Source organism: Oncorhynchus mykiss, chromosome 6, assembly GCF_013265735.2.
Source record: "Oncorhynchus mykiss isolate Arlee chromosome 6, USDA_OmykA_1.1, whole genome shotgun sequence".
NCBI lineage: Eukaryota > Metazoa > Chordata > Actinopteri > Salmoniformes > Salmonidae > Oncorhynchus > Oncorhynchus mykiss.
The window spans coordinates 28,214,400-28,233,307 of record NC_048570.1 but is presented as its reverse complement, the minus strand read 5'-3'; the positions used below and the strand labels follow the sequence as shown (position 1 = coordinate 28,233,307).

General features: G+C 44.4%; 1 protein-coding gene across 7 annotated transcripts in view; it reads left to right on the top strand.

Annotated features, from left to right (window-relative positions):
- The window catches only part of LOC110525662 (vinexin), a 53,730-nt gene that overhangs the window by 13,930 nt on the left and 20,892 nt on the right, over positions 1–18,908 (top strand). For 6 of the 7 annotated variants that reach the window (XR_002473806.2, XR_002473805.2, XM_021605991.2 and 3 more), the window contains exons 2-6: positions 8,896–8,973; positions 9,969–10,163; positions 10,513–10,591; positions 14,542–14,678; positions 14,919–14,982. Coding sequence is in view for 5 of the 7 variants with exons in the window: in XM_021605991.2 (XP_021461666.2) it covers positions 8,962–8,973; positions 9,969–10,163; positions 10,513–10,591; positions 14,542–14,678; positions 14,919–14,982 (487 nt within the window). In the remaining 2 variants the exon portion in view is untranslated. The remainder of the gene's footprint in view (positions 1–8,895; positions 8,974–9,968; positions 10,164–10,512; positions 10,592–14,541; positions 14,679–14,918; positions 14,983–18,908) is intronic. The other variant, XM_036979774.1, reaches the window with a different exon arrangement.

The following is an 18,908-nucleotide window of genomic DNA, read 5'->3' as shown; positions in this document are numbered from 1 at the left end:
CTGTTCAAAGGCATCTCTGTGCAAGACATCTGCAATTTAGCATGTTGGGGCACCGTCCATACCTTCATGAGGTTCTACCGACTGGACGTCACTGTACCCTCTTTGGCATGTACGTTGCTTAGTTTTGGGGCCTCTGAGGGTTGATTAGCTGCTTTTGGAGAGTATACCAATGCTACTTCAGTTTGCCATATCCCGTACTGAGTGACCAAATTATTATTTGAAATGGTTTACTTAACGTAATCCTAGTTCTATGATTTATATGTGTGAGATCTGTCTACACACGTTGTATGATAGGAGTTCCTTATTGACCACATCCATTGAAGGCTTAACCCATAGTGAGTGACTTCACTCATATTGTCATAGAACCGGGGTTACGTACAGCAACCTTACGTTATTGGGTCGGTCCCTTGATCTTCGTCGACTACACACATCTATTGATGTGACCTATGGACTGTATTTGAGCATCTCTTTTCTATTCAGTTACGCGGTTGCTATTCTGGGCCGTGAGGGAAAAGTCCCATAGATTTCCTGGGAGTCAGCAGCAGGGTGTGGTGAAGTTCAGTGACCCCATGCTGACTAACACTATTCTGACTCACTACATAATTATCCAATGTCCCTGTAACTAACACCAACTCTGTCTTCCTCTCTCTCTCTACAAAGTAGTATGTTGTCTCAACACAATCTAATTAGTCTACATGTCTCTACTGATCTCTGTATCTAACAGCTGAGTTTGTGAACAACTACACTACATGACCAAAAGTATGTGGACACTTGCTCGTCGATCGTCTCATTCCACAATCAGGGGCATTAATATGGAATTGTTCTTCCCTTTGCTGCTATGACAGCCTCCACTTTTCTGTGAAGGCTTTCCACTAGATGTTGGAGCATAGCTGCAGGGACTTGCTTCCATTCAGTCACAAGAGCATTAGTGAGGTCAAATCAAATCAAATGTTATTTTATTGGTCAAATACATATGGTTAGCAGATGTTATTGCGAGTGTAGAGAAATGGTCGGGCACTGATGTTGGGTGATTAGGCCTAGCTCACAGTCAGTGTTCTAATTCATCCCAAAGGTGTTCGATGGGCTTGAAGTCAGGGCTCTGTTGCAGGCCAGTCAAATTCTTCCACACCGATCTCGACAAACCATTTCTGTATGGACCTCGCTTTGTGCATGGGGGCATTGTCATGCTAAAACAGGAAAGGGCCTTCCCCCAAACTTTTGCCACAAAGTTGGAATGCTGTAGCGTTAAGATTTCCCTTCACCGGAACTATATCAAATCAAATGCTTTTTGTCATATGTGCCGAATACAATAAGTGTAGACCTTACCGTGAATGCAGTTCAAGAAATAGAGTTACCTACTAAATAAGCAATATTTACTAAATAAACTTAAGTTAAAAAATATATATCAAAAAGTAACACACGAAAACTACATGACAATAACGAGGCTATATACAGCGGTATCAGTACCGAGTCAATGTGTGGGGGTACAGGTTAATCAAGGTCATTTGTAAAGTGACAATGCATAGATAATAAGCAGCGAGTAGCAGCAGTGTCAATGTAAATAGTCCGGGTGGCCATTTGATTACTTTTTAGCAGTCTTATGGTTTGGGGGTAGAAGCTGTTAAGGAGCATTTTGGTCCTAGACTTGGCGCTCCGGTACCGCTTGCCATGCAATAGCAGAGAAAACAGTCTATGACTTGGGGGAATCTTTGACAATTTTTTGGGCCTTCCTCTGACACTGCCTAGTATATAGGTCCTGGATGTCAGGAAGCTTGTCCCCAGTGATGTACTGGGCCATACGCACTATCCTCTGTAGCGCCTTACGGTCAGAGGCCGAGCAGTTTCCATACCAGGCGGTGATGTAACAGGTCAGGATGCTCTCGATGGTGCAGCTGTATAACTTTTTGAGGATCTGGGGACCCATGCCAATTTTTTTTTGTCTCCTGAGGGGGAATAGGCATGGCGTGGACACCTTCACATATGTCTTGGTGTGTTTGGACCATGATAGTTCGTTGGTGATGTGGACACCAAGGAACTTGAAACTCTCGACCTGCTCCACTTAAGCCCGTCAATGTTAATGGGGGCCTGTTTGGCCCTCCTTTTCCTATAATCCACGATTTGCTCCTTTGTCTTGCTCACATTGAGGGAGAGGTTGTTGTCCTGGCACCACACTGCCAGGTCTCTGACCTCCTCCCTATAAGCTGTCTCATCATTGTCGGTGATCAGGTCTACGGAGCACTGTTGTTTTGTCAGCAAACTTAATAATGATGGTGTTGGAGTTGTGCTTGGCCATGCAGAGAGTGTGATAACACGGTGCTCCGGAACAACTGGTGCTCTCATGCATGCTTCAGTGTTGCTTGCCTCAAAGCGAGCATAAAAGGCATTTAGTTTGTCTGGTAGGCTCACGTCACTGGGCAGCTCGCAGCTGGGTATCCCTTTATAGTCTGTAATATTTCTCAGGCCCTGCCACAATCGATGAGCGTCAGAGCCGGTGTGGTAGGATTCAATCTTAGTCCTGACGCGTTGCCTGTTTGATGGTTTGTCTGAGGGCATAGCGGGATTTCTTATAAGCGATTAGTGTCCCACTCCTTGAAAGCGGCAGCGCTAGCCTTTAGCTCTGTGCGGATGTAGGGGAAATATATTGCATTTGTGACAAATGTCCAAGGTGAATAGAGCACTCCAAACTATATGCGACTTAATCATGGTATCCAGAGTACAAGAAATATCTCGGAAGTCAAGTTCACAGACCTTTTCTCGTTTGGGAAAACGTTTATCCTCTGTCCTCTCCCCTCCTCGATATCCTCCTTTTGGCATGGAAGCTTAAGTGTATCCTCCCTGACACGGAACCCAAACCGGCTGCGTGCGTGCACCATCGTGCGCTATCGTGCATACATTTATTTTGTCCCCCTACACCAAACGCGATCACGACACGCAGGTTAAAATATCAAAACCAACTCTGAACCAATGACAATTTGGGGACAGGTCAAAAAGCATTAAACATGTATGGCAATTTAGCTAGTTAGCTTGCACTTGCTAGCTAATGTTAATTTGTCCTATTTAGCTAGCTTGCTGTTGCTAGCTAATTTGTCCTGGGATATAAACATTGAGTTGTTAGTTTACCTGAAATGCACAAGGTCCTCTACTCAGACAATTAATCCACACATAAAACGGTCAACCGAATCATTTCTAGTCATCTCTCCTCCTTTCAGACTTTTTCATTTTCATCTTTGAACTTATATGGTTATCGCATCTAAACTTTCCTTGTATTACCACGACAACCGGCAACAAAGTTTGTCTTTCAATCACCCACGTGGGTATAACCAATAAGGAGATGGCACGTGGGTACCTGCTTCTATAAACCAATGAGGAGATGGGAGAGGTAGGACTTTCTGCGTGATCTGTGTCAGAAATAGGAATGACTTATATTTTAGCCCATGGCGTTGCAGACGCTCGTTGGCGCGCGCGAGCAGTGTGGGTGCAATAATTTAATAATATGGATTTCTACATTTATTTTGCGACGCTCGCGCACGCGATGCTTCCAGTCTGGTCAGCATGTGAGTCCTTCAACGAAGAGTTTTGAAATTTGCCACAGCCCCTTTAAATCAGCTTTTTTTCCCCCGAAAACATTTAAAAATGATATGTTACTTATTCTGTTATCTATAACATTTCTTGCACTAGTTACATTTGTTTTTATCACTTTATACATTTATTTTGGGATTCCACCCTGTAAACATAATTTGCCTGATGATGCGCGATTGGAGAAGGATAGTCTTGTTTTTTACAATCCCATTTTTGTCCAATTTCCCTCCAATTTCCCTCTCCTCACAGATATGTATTACTCATGTACTGCATATTGCATTTAGATCAGTAAAATTGTGTCTGTTTTTATTTAATTATTCTATAGTTTACTGTTGGAGGAATCCCATCCATGGTGTTTGCACGCTTGTAATCCGATAAGAATGTGTGGGGTGTTCAAAGTAAACATATTCCATCAAGCAGCAAGGTTCTGGAGCAGGATTTTTCACCAGATATCACAGCTGATTTTGCCTTATTTGGCTGTGTGGCAATCTAGGAGTGGGAATGTGTTCAGCTCTGGCTGATTTCTGAGTATTTAGTCCTCCATCCTCCATTAGGGAATGAGAACGGTGGAGGCCAAATGCACAGACACAGAGAAAAGAATACGGTCGAGATACTTTTAGCTACGGTTTTTATTTTAAATGTTAATGTTGCGTTGCCAAAGATGCTAAAAAGACCTTGGCTGGAATTCTATGGAAGCGATATTGTTACTGCCGCAATTGGAAGTGCATTTGAGGTAATGTGCTGAATCAGGCAATGTTAAAGACATGCCACACTGGATTCAGACGTCAGTTCAACGTCTAGTTTTCATTTACAACTAATGTGAATTCCAACTAATGCGAATTCAACGGGGAAAAAAGTTAGGTGAACAAAAGATGAAATGCCCTTAAATTTAAGACTTTCGCTAATCCAATCAGTTTTCCACAGTGATACAATGTTTTCACTGATTATTTTGGTTGAGATTATGTGGAAACAATGTTGATTCAACCAGTTTTTCCTCTGGTATTTTGGCAACTAAGAAAGTATTTTCTAAACCTTCTGCTTTGGGCTGGATGTGTCAATGTGTAGGTTATATTTAGTTTTTTTATTTCACCTTTATTTGACCAGGTAAGCTAGTTGAGAACAAGTTCTCATATACAACTGAGACCTGGCCAAGATAAAGCAAAGCAGTTCGACACATACAACAACACAGAGTTACACATGGAATAAACAAACATACAGTCAACAATATAGTAGGAAAAGTATATATACAGTGTATGCAAATGAGGTAAGATAAGGGAGGTAAGGCAATAAAATAGGCCATAGTGGAGAGGTAATTACAAAATAGCAATTAAACACTGGAGTGATAGATGTGCAAGTAGAGATACTGGGATGCAAAGGAGCAAAATAAATAAATAAATAAATACAGTATGGGAATGAGGTAGTTGGATGGGCCATTTACAGATGGGCTATGTACAGGTGCAATGATCTGTGAGCTGCTCTGTAGGCTGGTGCTTGAAGTTAGTGAGGGAGACATGAGTCTACAGCTTCAGTGATTTTTGCAGTTCGTTCCAGTCATTGGCAGCAGAGAACTGGAAGGAAAGGCGAACAAAGGAGGAATTGGCTTTGGGAGTAACCTGACCAGTGAAATATACCTGCTGGAGCGCGTGCTGCGGATGGGCGCTGCTATGGTGACCAGTGAACTGAGATAAGGTAGGGCTTTACCTAGCAAAGACTTGTAGATGACCTGGAGCCAGTGGATTTGGCGACGAGTATGAAGCGAGGGCCAGCCAACGTGAGCGTACAGGTCGCAGTGGGGGGTGGTATATATATATGCATAATCTATGAGCAGAATTACTGTTTTACCTCAAAAAGCCATGAAATCCCTAGTTTGAAAGCGATAGCTGAAACTGTGCCATGCCATTTTCCCTACATTTGCCCTCACGTGGGCCAGCCCCCTAACAATGCGAGTTCTAGTTAATGAGCTTCATCCCCTCGCATTTGAGTGACAGCTAGCAAGAGGCTTTCCCAGCAGGATCCAATGAGGTTGCAGGGCAGGCCCAACGTCTCAGTGGACACAGCAGAGAGAGCAAGAGATCAATGACGTGGTGCACATATCTGCACATATGTGACATAGTACGCAGTTTTCGGGGACCACTTTTGGTTTGTAAGTGCTACTTTCAGAACTACTGGCTAAAAAGTATGCAAAAGTACCGGAGAATATCTTTAAATGAGACTTTTCTAATAAAAGCATGCATTTTTGCAGTGCATGAGTTACTTGTGCCTATGCGGTATCCAGTGGGGGTGGGTGTGCCACAGTGTGCCTCAGAGTAGATATTGTAGTGGTGTTTGTTTGTGAACTGAGAGGATGTTTGTCTTCAACTGTTTTCTTTCCAAGTCTGTCACAAAACAGTTTGCATGTTGATGTCACGTCCTGACCTTTGTTCCTTTGTTATGCCTCTATTTTTGGTTTGGTCAGGGCGTGAGTTGGGGTGGGAATTCTATGTTTTGTTCTATGTTTTGTATTTCTGTGTTTGGCCTGGTATGGTTCCCAATCAGAGGCAGCTGTCTATCGTTGTCTCTGATTGAGAACCATACTTAGGTAGCCTGTTCCCACCTGTGTTTGTGAGTAGTTGTTTTCTGTGTCTTCACCTTACAGAACTGTTTCATTTCGTTCACGCTCTATCTTTGTTGGTTATTGCAGTGTTCAGTTTATTTATTAAAATTCGCATGGACACTTGCCACGCTGCGTTTTGGTCTGATCCTTCCCATTCCTCATCCGAGGAGGACAACGATCGTTACAGTTGATCCCACTCTTAATTGATCATGATTAGATACAGTATGTCTCTCCTGCGATAACACAATTTATAATATTTATACATGAAAAGAAGAAACAAAAGACAGCCCTATTACTCCAGCGATTGACGTTAAGACCTGAATGGCAGCAGTGTTTGGAACAAAAAGGAGCTCAGTTGTTTGCCATTTTGGAGTATTAGATTAAACAGTCCTCCTGTGTGGAATGGCTGTTTGTCTAAAATGTCAATGCATCTGAGAGATGGGATCTCGGAGTGAATGTCAAAACACAGAGCATCACAAAGAACCAGCCCTGAGGGTCATAATGACCACAGAGTTTCGAGAAACCAACATGATGTCAAACATCTATAATGCTGCCTGCCCTAAAGGCCATTGGAAGTGTGAGTATTTATGTTGAAATACCACAGATACAACAACCAGAAGGCCGGACTAGTTTACACTGTTGGAAAATTTGATATACTGGTACAGTGTCCCTCACATAAACATCATAAGGATCCCCTTATTTTCCCTCTTATGTAATCTGGTTTATCCGGAGGTGAGGAGTCAGAGAGTGACATCATTGTTTGGAACCAGGAACACTGCTTGGCTCTCTCTGCTACATTGGTTCCTGTGTTGTACTACTGTTTACACACAGAGTGCATATATCTGTCTTTGAACACTGACCATAATGATTACAGTCTCTAATGTTCAGTTACATGGGCCACATGGAAAACCCATCAACCCAAATACTGTTGGACAGCTCTCAACCTTACCTGGCCAAGGCCCAAATTGGAGAAAGTTCACCTTTAGAATCATGTATCAATTCTCAAGTCCCATAGTATCAATTGTAGAGGTTTTCAGGTCTTGAGTTTCCATGCCAACTCTGTTATTATGTTTTGAGCCACTGTAGCGGAGAGGTGCCTCCAACGAGAGTCCCCATCTCCTTCATGTAGAAACAGCTCTCCTAATAGGATTTTCCAAGGTGCCGGTGATCAGGACCTGACTTCAGTCTGACATAGTTCACTTTCTCTACACTGTCCATTCTCACATATCTCTTTGCTTTATGTTATGGAAGAGTTTAGGGAGACTTGTGACTCATTGTGATTGTTTTGAATGGCCTCTGCTGTGGTAACAGGGAAAGGAGGATAACACAAACTTTCCACTTTCAGAATGCGTGGACAATGGGTTTATGGAATCTCAGTCAACTCTGCTCAGGACAGTTTTGATTTATGGCAGAAAAGGTTGTTCGGCAGATGACTAATGACTTAGAGATGAAATGTTAAATCTTCCATGCAACGTTTTCTAGACAGTAATGCTATTTTCATCTGGAATGAGTTCACTCATCTTTCTGTGCTCTTCTGCCGGGAAGTGCATCAAGGTTCAGATCTCTGGGAGTGATTCTCAGCATGCATAACGAATTAACCAATAACTGTTGTGAAAGTGGAAAAGCTGTTTGTTGCTGGAAATACACTGTGCTAAAAATATTAGGAACACCTTCCTAATACCGAGTTGCACTCCCTTTTGCCCTCAGAACAGCCTAAATTCATCAGGGCATGGACTCTACAAGGTGTTGAAAGTGTTCAACAGGGATGCTGGCCCATGTTGACTTCAACGCTTCTCCCAGTTGTGTCAAGTAGGCTGGATGTCCTTTGGGTGGTGGACCATTCTCGATACACATGGGAAACTGTTGAGCGTGAAAAACCCAGCAGCGTTGCAGTTCTTGACACACTCATACCTGTCACGCCTGCTCCCACTCCTCCCCCCTGGCGCTCGAGGGTGCCTGGCTCCCCAGCATTACGCACTCCTGCCACCATCAGTACGCACACCTGCCTTTCCCCGTCACGCGCATCATCAGCGTATTATTGGACTCACCTGGACTTAATCACCTGTTTATTACCTCCCCTATATTTGTCAGTTCCCCATCTCCTTCCCCCGCTGCTGCATTGATTGTCGAATGTCGTTGTTTTGCCCGTGTGCTGACGCTGTGCCTGTCTTGTTTCATGTCTGTTCCTTATTAAATGTTGACTCCCCGTATCTGCTTCTCATCTCCGGCATCGGTCCTTACAATACCGGTACACCTGGTACCTACTACCATACGCCGTTCAAAAGCACTTCAATCTTTTGTCTTGCCCATTCACATAATCCATGTCTTATTTGTCTCAAGTATTCAAAATCCTTATTTAACCTGTCTCCTTCCCTTCATCTACACTGATTGAAGTAGACTTAACAGGTGACATCAATAAGGGATCATAGCTTTCACCTGGATTCCCCTGGTTGAATGACATTCTAAGTTGCTTTCATTATTGCATCTCCTGAGCTTTTTGGTCAGTTCCTTATCGGTCTTCAATACTTTGACGTGACCCAGCTCAGAGGCATAATGCAATTGTCTCTGGATTAAGAGGGAATTGACTGAATCTCTTTGTCTCCTTTGGGGGTGTAAGAGAATATGCTGCCGTGGTGTGATGTGATTGTTCTCTGTGTGTGAGTAAGCATGACATCAATTATTGGTCATGATCTAACCTTGTATGTGTGTTTTGTTTATCTCAGGTGGATACTTTGGCATCTGCACAAAGATTTGGACATCAGAGACTATCCTGGACCACAACAGATGACATGAAGTCTCAGGTACAGGCATTTTGGCATGCTCCCTAACTCACAAATAATTTATAATGTAAGACACACAGGAAGAGAGCTAGATCCTTAGTAGATCTGACTTCTATGAAATAATATATTCAGGCAGACTCAAAGCATTGAAGCTTTGCTAGAGAAGTTAAAAAGAAAAAGATTTGCTCTGTCAGAGCCAATAATTCTTATCTTTGAAGTCTGCCTTGGCAGAGTTGGCATGAACAGCACACAGAGGGAGGCCTTTTTAAATATGCTAAACAACAAGGAAAAACACTAACACGTACAAGGTAGAATGAAAATAACAGCTATTTATGGACGGGCTAGAATTTCCATGAAAATGCCCCAGTCCTGGCTCCACAATGGCATCTCTCTGATTTAACTAGATACAGTTTCACCCTGTGTAAGAGGCACAGGAACTTCCCATGACCCCCAGAGTCCACACTGGAGAGCTCAAATGCCCCCCTTATGCATTCAAACACGCAGGAGTTGGATAGGATGGGTGGTTTTGGGCAGCAAGGGGGGGCGGACCTGCTACGGAAAGGAAGAGAGCAGGGAAGGGCTTTGGGAGCATCGCTAACGGTGGTGCACTTTCACTGTGGTCAACATCAGCAACCCCTTTCCAACCCCCTCGGCCTGGGCCACGCCCCCTGGTTGGAGAATACGCAGCCCAGCTGAATGGATGGTTAATGGGTTTATAATGTGCCTCTCCTATTTCAGCCCCCTGATTTAGATCCTGAATGGGCCTTTTCTCCAGCCTCTGCAAGGAAGATGATGAAGTGGATGGAACAGCACTTCCTTCTGCTACTCTGCTTTAGTTAAATTCGAGGCCTTTTCACCAGGAGAGAGAGAGAGAGAGACAGAAAGACAGACAGACAAATGAACATAAACATTCACAGAGAGACAGAAGGGTGAAGTGATCATCTCAACATGACATGACCCACTGACAACATGACATGGCTGTATTTAGATATAGTGTTCTACTGTCTCTCCTGTAGCATCGTGTGGAAGTCCGGGACCATCTGAATGGCTCTTGTATCGTCTTCTCTGATGATGGTCCCTCCTCCAGTCAGCAGCATCACCTGTCCCCTCCAGACCTGACCCATCAGGTGATGGTCATCTCCCCAGAGCTCCCCACCCCCCCTCTCAGCCCCTTCCGTTCCACAAGACTGCCACCTGTGGAGCAAATTAAGGTAAGCAACACTCTCAAGGAGATACAACTGGTTATTGTAGCACTGCAATGATAACAGCCGTTTGTCTGAGGTTACTGGTTGGGTTAGGGTTAGAGACCACATGTCATATTCATCAGACAGCTGCTTCTCCCTGTGGAATTGTCTAGTATCACAGGTTCAATGTTATGCCACTGGAATGGAATGTACTGGCTATTGATAGTGGTCCTGTCTTTGTGTTGGATAATGCAATATATGCTAATGTATCCTGCACTACACACTAAGTTGTTAATTTTCCATTTGACTGCGACAATACTCAGTCAAATGCTCTCCAACTAATGCTAATATTGGACTGACTGGGTTTCCATCCTAGGTCTCCGAGGTCAATGGGAGTGGCCCTCTTACTGACCCCCTTCGTTTTGGATCATACTATGGCCCTGCTCAATCAAATGGTAAGATTAGAATTGTCTTGAAATTATAATATAGAGCATCACAGTTTGAGTTTGATTTAAATATGTATTATGTTTAACCTGTCCCCCCCCAACATTCCGCTGAAAAGGCAGGGCGGGAAATTCCAAAATATTTTTTTTGAAATGTCCAATACAGCAAATGAAAGATAAACATCTTGTTAATCTACCCATCATGTCCGATTTTTAAAATGTTTTACAGCGAAAACAAAACATATATTTGTTAGATCACCACCAAATCCCCAAAAACACAGACATTTTTCCCAGCCGAAGATAGTCACAAAAGCAGAAATAGAGATACAATTAATCACTAACCTTTGATAATCTTCATCAGATGGCACTCATAGGACATCATGTTACACAATACATGCACTGCCAGAAACCTGCAAAATGACCTCCAGCAGGCCACAAATGTGCATGTGTCTGCTCAAACGGTCAGAAACAGACTCCATGAGGGTGGTATGAGGGCCCGATGTCCACAGGTGGGGGTTGTGCTTATACAGCCCAACACCGTGCAGGATGTTTGGCATTTGCCAGAGAACACCAAGATTGGCAAATCCATCCACCACAGACTGTCCAGGAGTTGGCGGATGCTTTAGTCCAGGTCTGGGAGGAGATCCCTCATGGAGGCCACACACACTACTGAGCCTCATTTTGACTTGTTTTAAGGACATTACATCAAAATTGGATCAGCCTGTAGTGTGGTTTTACACTTTAATTTTGAGTGTGACTCCAAATCCAGACCTCCATGGGTTGATAAATTTGATTTCCATTGATAATTTTTGTGTGATTTTGTTGTCAGCACATTCAACTATGTAAATAAAAAAGTATTTAATAAGAATATTTCATTCATTCAGATCTAGGATGTGTTATTTTAGTGTTCCCTTTATTTTTTTGAGCAGTGTATATATCCAATAACATTCCAACCTGAGCATTCGTTTTTGTCTACAGAGTTATGGAACGTATGGCGATATCTTGAGAAATGTGCCTGACCATGAACTGGCATTCTGCCAGACCACTGACTCAAATAGCTGCCATCCGGCCCCACACACTAAAGGCTTCATTCCACGTTCTACTGACAGTTGACATCTAGTGGAAGGCGTAGGAAGTGCGAACAGATCCATATCTTACTGGGATGTGAATAGGCGATGAGTTGAAAATCAACCAGCCCCAGAATTTCCACTTCCTGTTTGGAAGTTTGCCTGCCATATGAGTTCTGTTATACTCACAGACATAATTCAAACAGTTTTAGAAACGTCAGAGTGTTTTCTATCCAATAGTAATAATATGCATATATTAGCATCTGGGACAGAATAGGAGGCAGTTCACTATGGGCACGCAATTCATCCAAAGTGAAAATGCTGCCCCCTATCCCTAAAGATTTAAAGCTGCAATATGTAACTTTTTGTGCAAACCGACCAAATTCACAAAGAAATGGTTTGTTATAAATCTGTCATAAATCTGTCATTCTCATTGAAAGCAAGTCTAAGAAGCGGTAGATTGGTTCTATGTGTGCTTTTTCTATGCTTCCAGTTATTAACTTCTGTTTTTGAGTCGTTTACTTTCGGTATTGTACACCAGCTTCAAAATGCTGAAAATACATGTTACGATCGTTTGTGGAATTAACTGACCAAGGCGCAGCATACGTAGAGTTCCACATGTTTATTCAGAATGAAACTCACAAAAAATATAAACAGCAAACGAAACCTAGTCACACCCCGACCTAACCAAATTAGAGAATAAAAGGCCACAATATTTTTGTTTATGGAAAATATACAGTACCAGTCAAAAGATTGGACACGCCTACTCATTCAAGGGTTTTTATTTATTTTTACTATTTTCTACATTGCAGAAAACTATGAAATAACGAAAACGTTTAGTAACCCAAAAGTGTTAAATAAATCAAAATATATTTTTGATTTTTCAAAGTAGCCACCCTTTGCCTTCACGACATCTTTGCACACTCTTGGAATTCTCTCAACCAGCGTCATGAGGAATGCTTTTCCAACAGTCTTGAAGGAGTTTTTTTTATTTACCTTTATTTAACCAGGCAAGTCAGTTAAGAACAAATTCTTATTTTCAATGACGGCCTGGGAACAGCCTGTTCAGGGGCAGAACGACAGATTTGTACCTTGTCAGCTCAGGGGTTTGAACTCACAACCTTCCGGTTACTAGTCCAACGCTCTAACCACTAGGCTACCCTGCCGCCCCAAGTTCCCACATAAGCTTAGCAGTTGTTGACTGCTTTTTAAAAATTAACTCAGTGTTCCAACTCATCTCAATTGGTTTAAGGTCGGGTGTTTGGGGAGGCCAGGTCATCTGATGCAGCACCATCACTCTCCTTCTTGGTCAAATAGCCCTTACACAGCCAGTAGGTGTGTTTTGGGTCATTGTCCTGTTGAAAAACAAATGATAGTCTCAATAAGCGCAAACCAGATGGGATGACATATCGCTACAGAATACTATGGTAGCCATGCTGGTTAAGTGTGCCTAGAATTCTAAATAAATTACTGACAGTGTCACCAGCAAAGCACACCCACACCATTACACCTCCTCCTCCATGCTTCACGGTGGAACCACACATGCGGAGATCATCCGTTCACCTACTCTGCGTCTCACATAGACACGGCAGTTGGAAACCAAAAATCTCAAATCAGACCAAAAGACACATTTCCACCGGTGTAATGTCCATTGGCTGTGTTTCTCTTCTTCTTATTGATGTCCTTTTAATAGTGGTATCTTTGCAGCAATTCGACCATGAAGGCCTGATTCACGCAGTCTCCTCTGAACAGTTGATGTTGAGCTGTGTCTGTTACTTGAACTCTGAAGCATTTATTTGGGCTGCAATCTGATGTGCAGTTAACTCTAATGACTGACCTTCATGTCTTAAAGTAATGATGGACTGTCATTTCTCTTTGCTTATTTGAGCTGTTCTTGCCATATTATGGACTTGGCCTTTTACCAACTAGGACCTTGTCACAACACAACTGATTGGCTCAAACACATTAAGAAGGAAAGAAATTCCACAAATAAATTTTTAATTTGGCACACCATTTAACAAGGCACACCTGTTAATTGAAATGCATTCCATTTTGTCCACACCTCATGAAGCTGGTTGTGAGAATGTCAAGAGTGTGCAAAGCTGTCATGAAGGCAAAGGGTGGCTACTTTGAAGAATCTAAAATATAACATATATTTAGATTTGTTTAACACTTTTTTTTGGTTACTACATGATTCCATGTGTTATTTAATAGTTTTGATGTCTTCACTATTATTCTGCAATGTAGAAAATAGTAAAAATAAAGAAAAACCCTTGAATGAGTAGGTGTGTCCAAACTTTTGACTGGTACTGTATTTCACAGCGGTTTAGATGATACAACACTAGACTTGCTTGTTTTGTCAGATAAACTGAAGATAGGCAAACTATTAGAATTTTAGCAACCAGGAAATGGCGGAGTGATTTCTGCATAGTGCATCTTAAAGTGACAAATTTTATGGGATCTTTGGTGAAAGTAGTACCCTCTAGGGAGACATGACTAATACTGTATGTGATGTAGTCTCTTCCCAGTGTTTAGGCCAAGTAGAGCATGGGTTGAATCTTGTGCTAAAATATTTTTTCATGTGTCAAAGCTTTATGTACCACTGAAGGACAGATCTTTTTTATAACCAGCTTCAATCAAGCCTTTACAATCATGTTATTTATCACCCTAAAATAACTGATATGATGTAGGATATTAACCACACAATTAACAAGTGTTTCATAAATTAAATCAAACTCCATTTTCACAGTGGCACTCTATGGCCACCCAGTGGCAATGATGGTGAAGGCAGCTTGAATGTTCATGCTGTTACTCAGCTGAAATGTAGAAGAAGAATGAGGACAGTTTAAACTGCCTTTGATAACAGACCTGTGCTGTCCTCTCTCTCTGTAACAGGGGGTCTATCTAATGGAGTCCAGACCAGGGGCTCTTCCACTCTGCCGCGGAGGGCTGCTACGAGGGAGGAGCGCCTTATCAAATTCTCTGGGATCGGCCCAGTGGATGAGACAGGGATGCCCATCGCATCCAGATCAGTAAGATACACATAGTGTACAGCAGCATTCGTCAGTGGAGCTCAATAGTCACTATTCACATATGGTCCTAGGGCCCAGAGTTTATCCTAAATTGGTCACTCACACAGAAAAAAAAAACTGCTCCTAGTTCTCATTTATGTGGAGCCAAAATGTTCTAATTTATGTACTCTGAAACTTCTGAGTCTACAAACTGCTATGTCTACAAACATGTTTTTGTCATTTTCCCTTTTCTCACACCAGAGTGTGAACCAGCCCAAAGACTGGTACAGGAGCATGTTCAGACAGATCCACAAGAAGCCAGAAGGTATGACCCCTCCTCCCTCGCCCCTTCTCTCACACACACCAGCCCACACAGACAATTCCTTTCTGTCAATGTCAGCCTCCAGAAAGCTGATCCAGGGTGCAGATTATTCCAAGGAGAGGAGAGAACGCTCAATGTCAGCCTCCAGAAAGCTGATCCAGGGTGCAGATTATTCCAAGGAGAGGAGAGAACGCTCAAGCCATTTTGATGTCTATACCCAGTCATTGCAACTACATACAGTATCTAACTCCATCCTACATCTTTCATACCGGTCCTCATCTCCAGTTGTATATCAGTAGTCTATCCTTTATACCGGTCCTTATCTCCAGTTGTATATCAGTAGTCTATTCCTTTATACCGGTCCTTATCTCCAGTTGTATATCAGTAGTCTATTCATGGTTATGTGTATGCTTGGTGATACTTAGGGTGAGATGACCGGAATGTTCCAGGATGGATCTTGGTTTAAAACTGATTCTCAGGTGTCACCACTCTCCAGGCAGTTGGCTTTTAAACCCCAACAGGTATCACCGCTACTGATCTTTCCTCAGAGGCCCAGTCCCACCACTGTGGGAGTGTAATATTGTGTATGATCAGGCACCAACCTGATTATTGTGCAGGTGATGGATTCTTTTGGCAGACCACAAACTATTTGCACTACTCACATATCAAAGATAATGGCATTGGAATGCAACAACTGAATAGAATATAGCATCATAATTATGAGTTAAAGGTTTGAGATGATCACAAAACAACAGAGCAAATGGGTGGATGTTCCTCATCTACATGACCTTGTCACGTATACTCCCTCTACGGTGCTCGAGTTCATCAGGCTGCTCATTATTACGCACACCTGTCACCATTGTTACGCATATCAGCGCATCAAGACTCATCTGGACTCAATCACTTGCCTGATTACCTTCCCTATATATGTCACTCCCTTTGGTTCTTTTCCTAGGCATTATTGTTTCATGTCTGAACGCTACTCATGTTTCTTGTTTTGTTCCTTGTGTTATTTATTATTAAGAGTCACTCCCTGAACTTGCTTCCCGACTCCCAGTGTACACGTGACAGAATAACGCCTCACCAAAGGGGAGCATCAGGGAGATTTTTTTGTGTGTTTTTTTTGTGAGTGTAGATGACCCGTTGCCGAGTCTACCGAGGATGCCTCAGCTGGCTCGTCAGGTTCACAAGATTTGGTTGGCTCGGCAGGCTCCAATGCCTCAGGATCCCCCGCCTCGGCCAGTTTGTCGGGCTCCCCCGCCTCGGCCCGGTTTGTCGGGCTCCCCCGCCTCGGCCCGGTTTGTCGGGCTCCCCCGCCTCGGCCCGGTTTGTCGGGCTCCCCCGCCTCGGCCCGGTTTGTCGGGCTCCCCCGCCTCGGCCCGGTTTGTCGGGCTCCCCCGCCTCGGCCCGGTTTGTCGGGCTCCCCCGCCTCGGCCCGGTTTGTCGGGCTCCCCCGCCTCGGGACGGTTCGTCGGGCTCCCCCGCCTCGGCCCGGTTCGTCGGGCTCCCCCGCCTCGGGACGGTTCGTCGGGCTCCCCCGCCTCGGGACGGTTCGTCGGGCTCCCCCGCCTCGGGACGGTTCGTCGGGCTCCCCCGCCTCGGGACGGTTCGTCTCGTCGGGCTCCCCCGCCTCGGGACGGTTCGTCTCGTCGGGCTCCCCCGCCTCGGGACGGTTCGTCTCGTCGGGCTCCCCCGCCTCGGGCCGGTTCGTCACGTCGGGCTCCCCCGCCTCGGGCCGGTTCGTCACGTCGGGCTCCCCCGCCTCGGGCCAGGTCGTCAGCTTCCCGCGCCTCGGGCCAGGTCGTCAGCTTCCCGCGCCTCGGCCCTGCTCGTCAGCTTCCCCTGGCCGGTTCGTCAGCTTCCCCTGGCCGGTTCGTCAGCTTCCCCTGGCCGGTTCATCAGCTTCCCCTGGCCGGTTCGTCAGGTTCCCAGTTCCCCCGCCTCGGCCGGCTCGTCAGGTTACCGCGCTTCGGCCCGGCTCGACAGGTGCCCGCGCCTCGGCAGAAGTGTCCGGCCTGCTCCTCGGGACTGTCCCTCTGGTCGGCGTCCTGCAGCTGGAGCTGCTCATTAGGGGGGAGGTACTATCATGTATACTCCCTCTCCGGCACTTGAGGTCGTCAGGCTGCTCATTATTACACACACCTGTCACCATCATTACGCGCATCAGCGCATCATCAGACTCACCTGGACTCAATCACCTGCCTGATTACCTTCCCTATATACAGTGGGGAGAACAAGTATTTGATACACTGCCGATTTTGAAGGTTTTCTACTTACAAAGCATGTAGAGGTCTGTAATGTTTTATCATAGGTACACTTCAACTGTGAGAGACGGAATCTAAAACAAAAATCCAGAAAATCACATTGTATGATTTTTAAGAAATTAATTTGCATTTTATTGCATGACATAAGTATTTGATCACCTACCAACCAGTAAGAATTCCGGCTCTCACAGACCTGTTATTTTTTCCTTAAGAAGCCCTCCTGTTCTCCACTCATTACCTGTATTAACTGCACCTGTTTGAACTCGTTACCTGTATAAAAGACACCTGTCCACACACTCAATCAAACAGACTCCAACCTCTCCACAATGGCCAAGACCAGAGAGCTGTGTAAGGACATCAGGGTTAAAATTGTAGACCTGCACAAGGCTGGGATGGGCTACAGGACAATAGGCAAGCAGCTTGGTGAGAAGGCAACAACTGTTGGCGCAATATTAGAAAATGGAAGAAGTTCAAGATGACGGTCAATCACCCTCAGTCTGGGGCTCCATGCAAGATCTCACCTCGTGGGGCATCAATGATCATGAGGAAGGTGAGGGATCAGCCCAGAACTACACGGCAGGACCTGGTCAATGACCTGAAGAGAGTTGGGACCACAGTCTCAAAGACAACCATTAGTAACACACTACGCCATCATGGATTAAAATCCTGCAGCGCACGCAAGGTCCCCCTGCTCAAGCCGGCACATGTCCAGGCCCGTCTGAAGTTTCCCAATGACCATCTGGATGATCCAGAGGAGGAATGGGAGAAGGTCATGTGGTCTGATGAGACAGAAATAGAGCTTTTTGGTCTAAACTCCACTCGCCGTGTTTGGAGGAAGAAGAAGGATGAGTACAACCCCAAGAACACCATGCCAACCGTGAAGCATGGAGGTGGAAATATCATTCTTTGGGGATGCTTTTCTGCAAAGGGGAAAGGACGACTGCATCGTATTGAGGGGAGGATGGATGGGGCCCATGTATTGCAAAATCTTGGCCAACAACCTCCTTCCCTCAGTAAGAGTATTGAAGATGGGTCATGGCTGGGTCTTCCAGCATGACAACGACCCGAAACACACAGCCAGGGCAACTAAGGAATGGCTCCGTAAGAAGCATCTCAAGGTCCTGGAGTGGCCTAGCCAGTCTCCAGACCTCTAACCAATAGAAAATCTTTGGAGGGAGCTGAAAGTCCGCATTGCCCAGCGACAGCCCCGAAACCTGAAGGATCTGGAGAACTAAAGGAAACGTATGATCTCTGTAATTGCAAACAAAGGTTTCTGTACCAAATATAAAGTTCTGCTTTTCTGATGTATCAAATACTTATGTCATGCAATAAAATGCAAATTCATTACTTAAAAATAATAGTGTGATTTTCTGGATTTTTGTTTTAGATTCCCTTCTCACAGTTGAAGTGTACCTATGATAAAAAATTACAGACCTCTACATGCTTTGTAAGTAGGAAAACCTGAAATTGGCAGTGTATCAAATACATGTCTCTCCTTTTGGTTCTATCCCTAGGCGTTATTTGGGGCTCCCGAGTGGCGCAGCAGTCTAAGGCACTGCATTTCAGTGGTAGAGGCGTCACTGCAGACACCCTGGTTTGAATCTAGGCTGTATCACAACCGGCTGTGATTGGGAGTCCCATAGGGCGCAGCACAATTGACCCAGC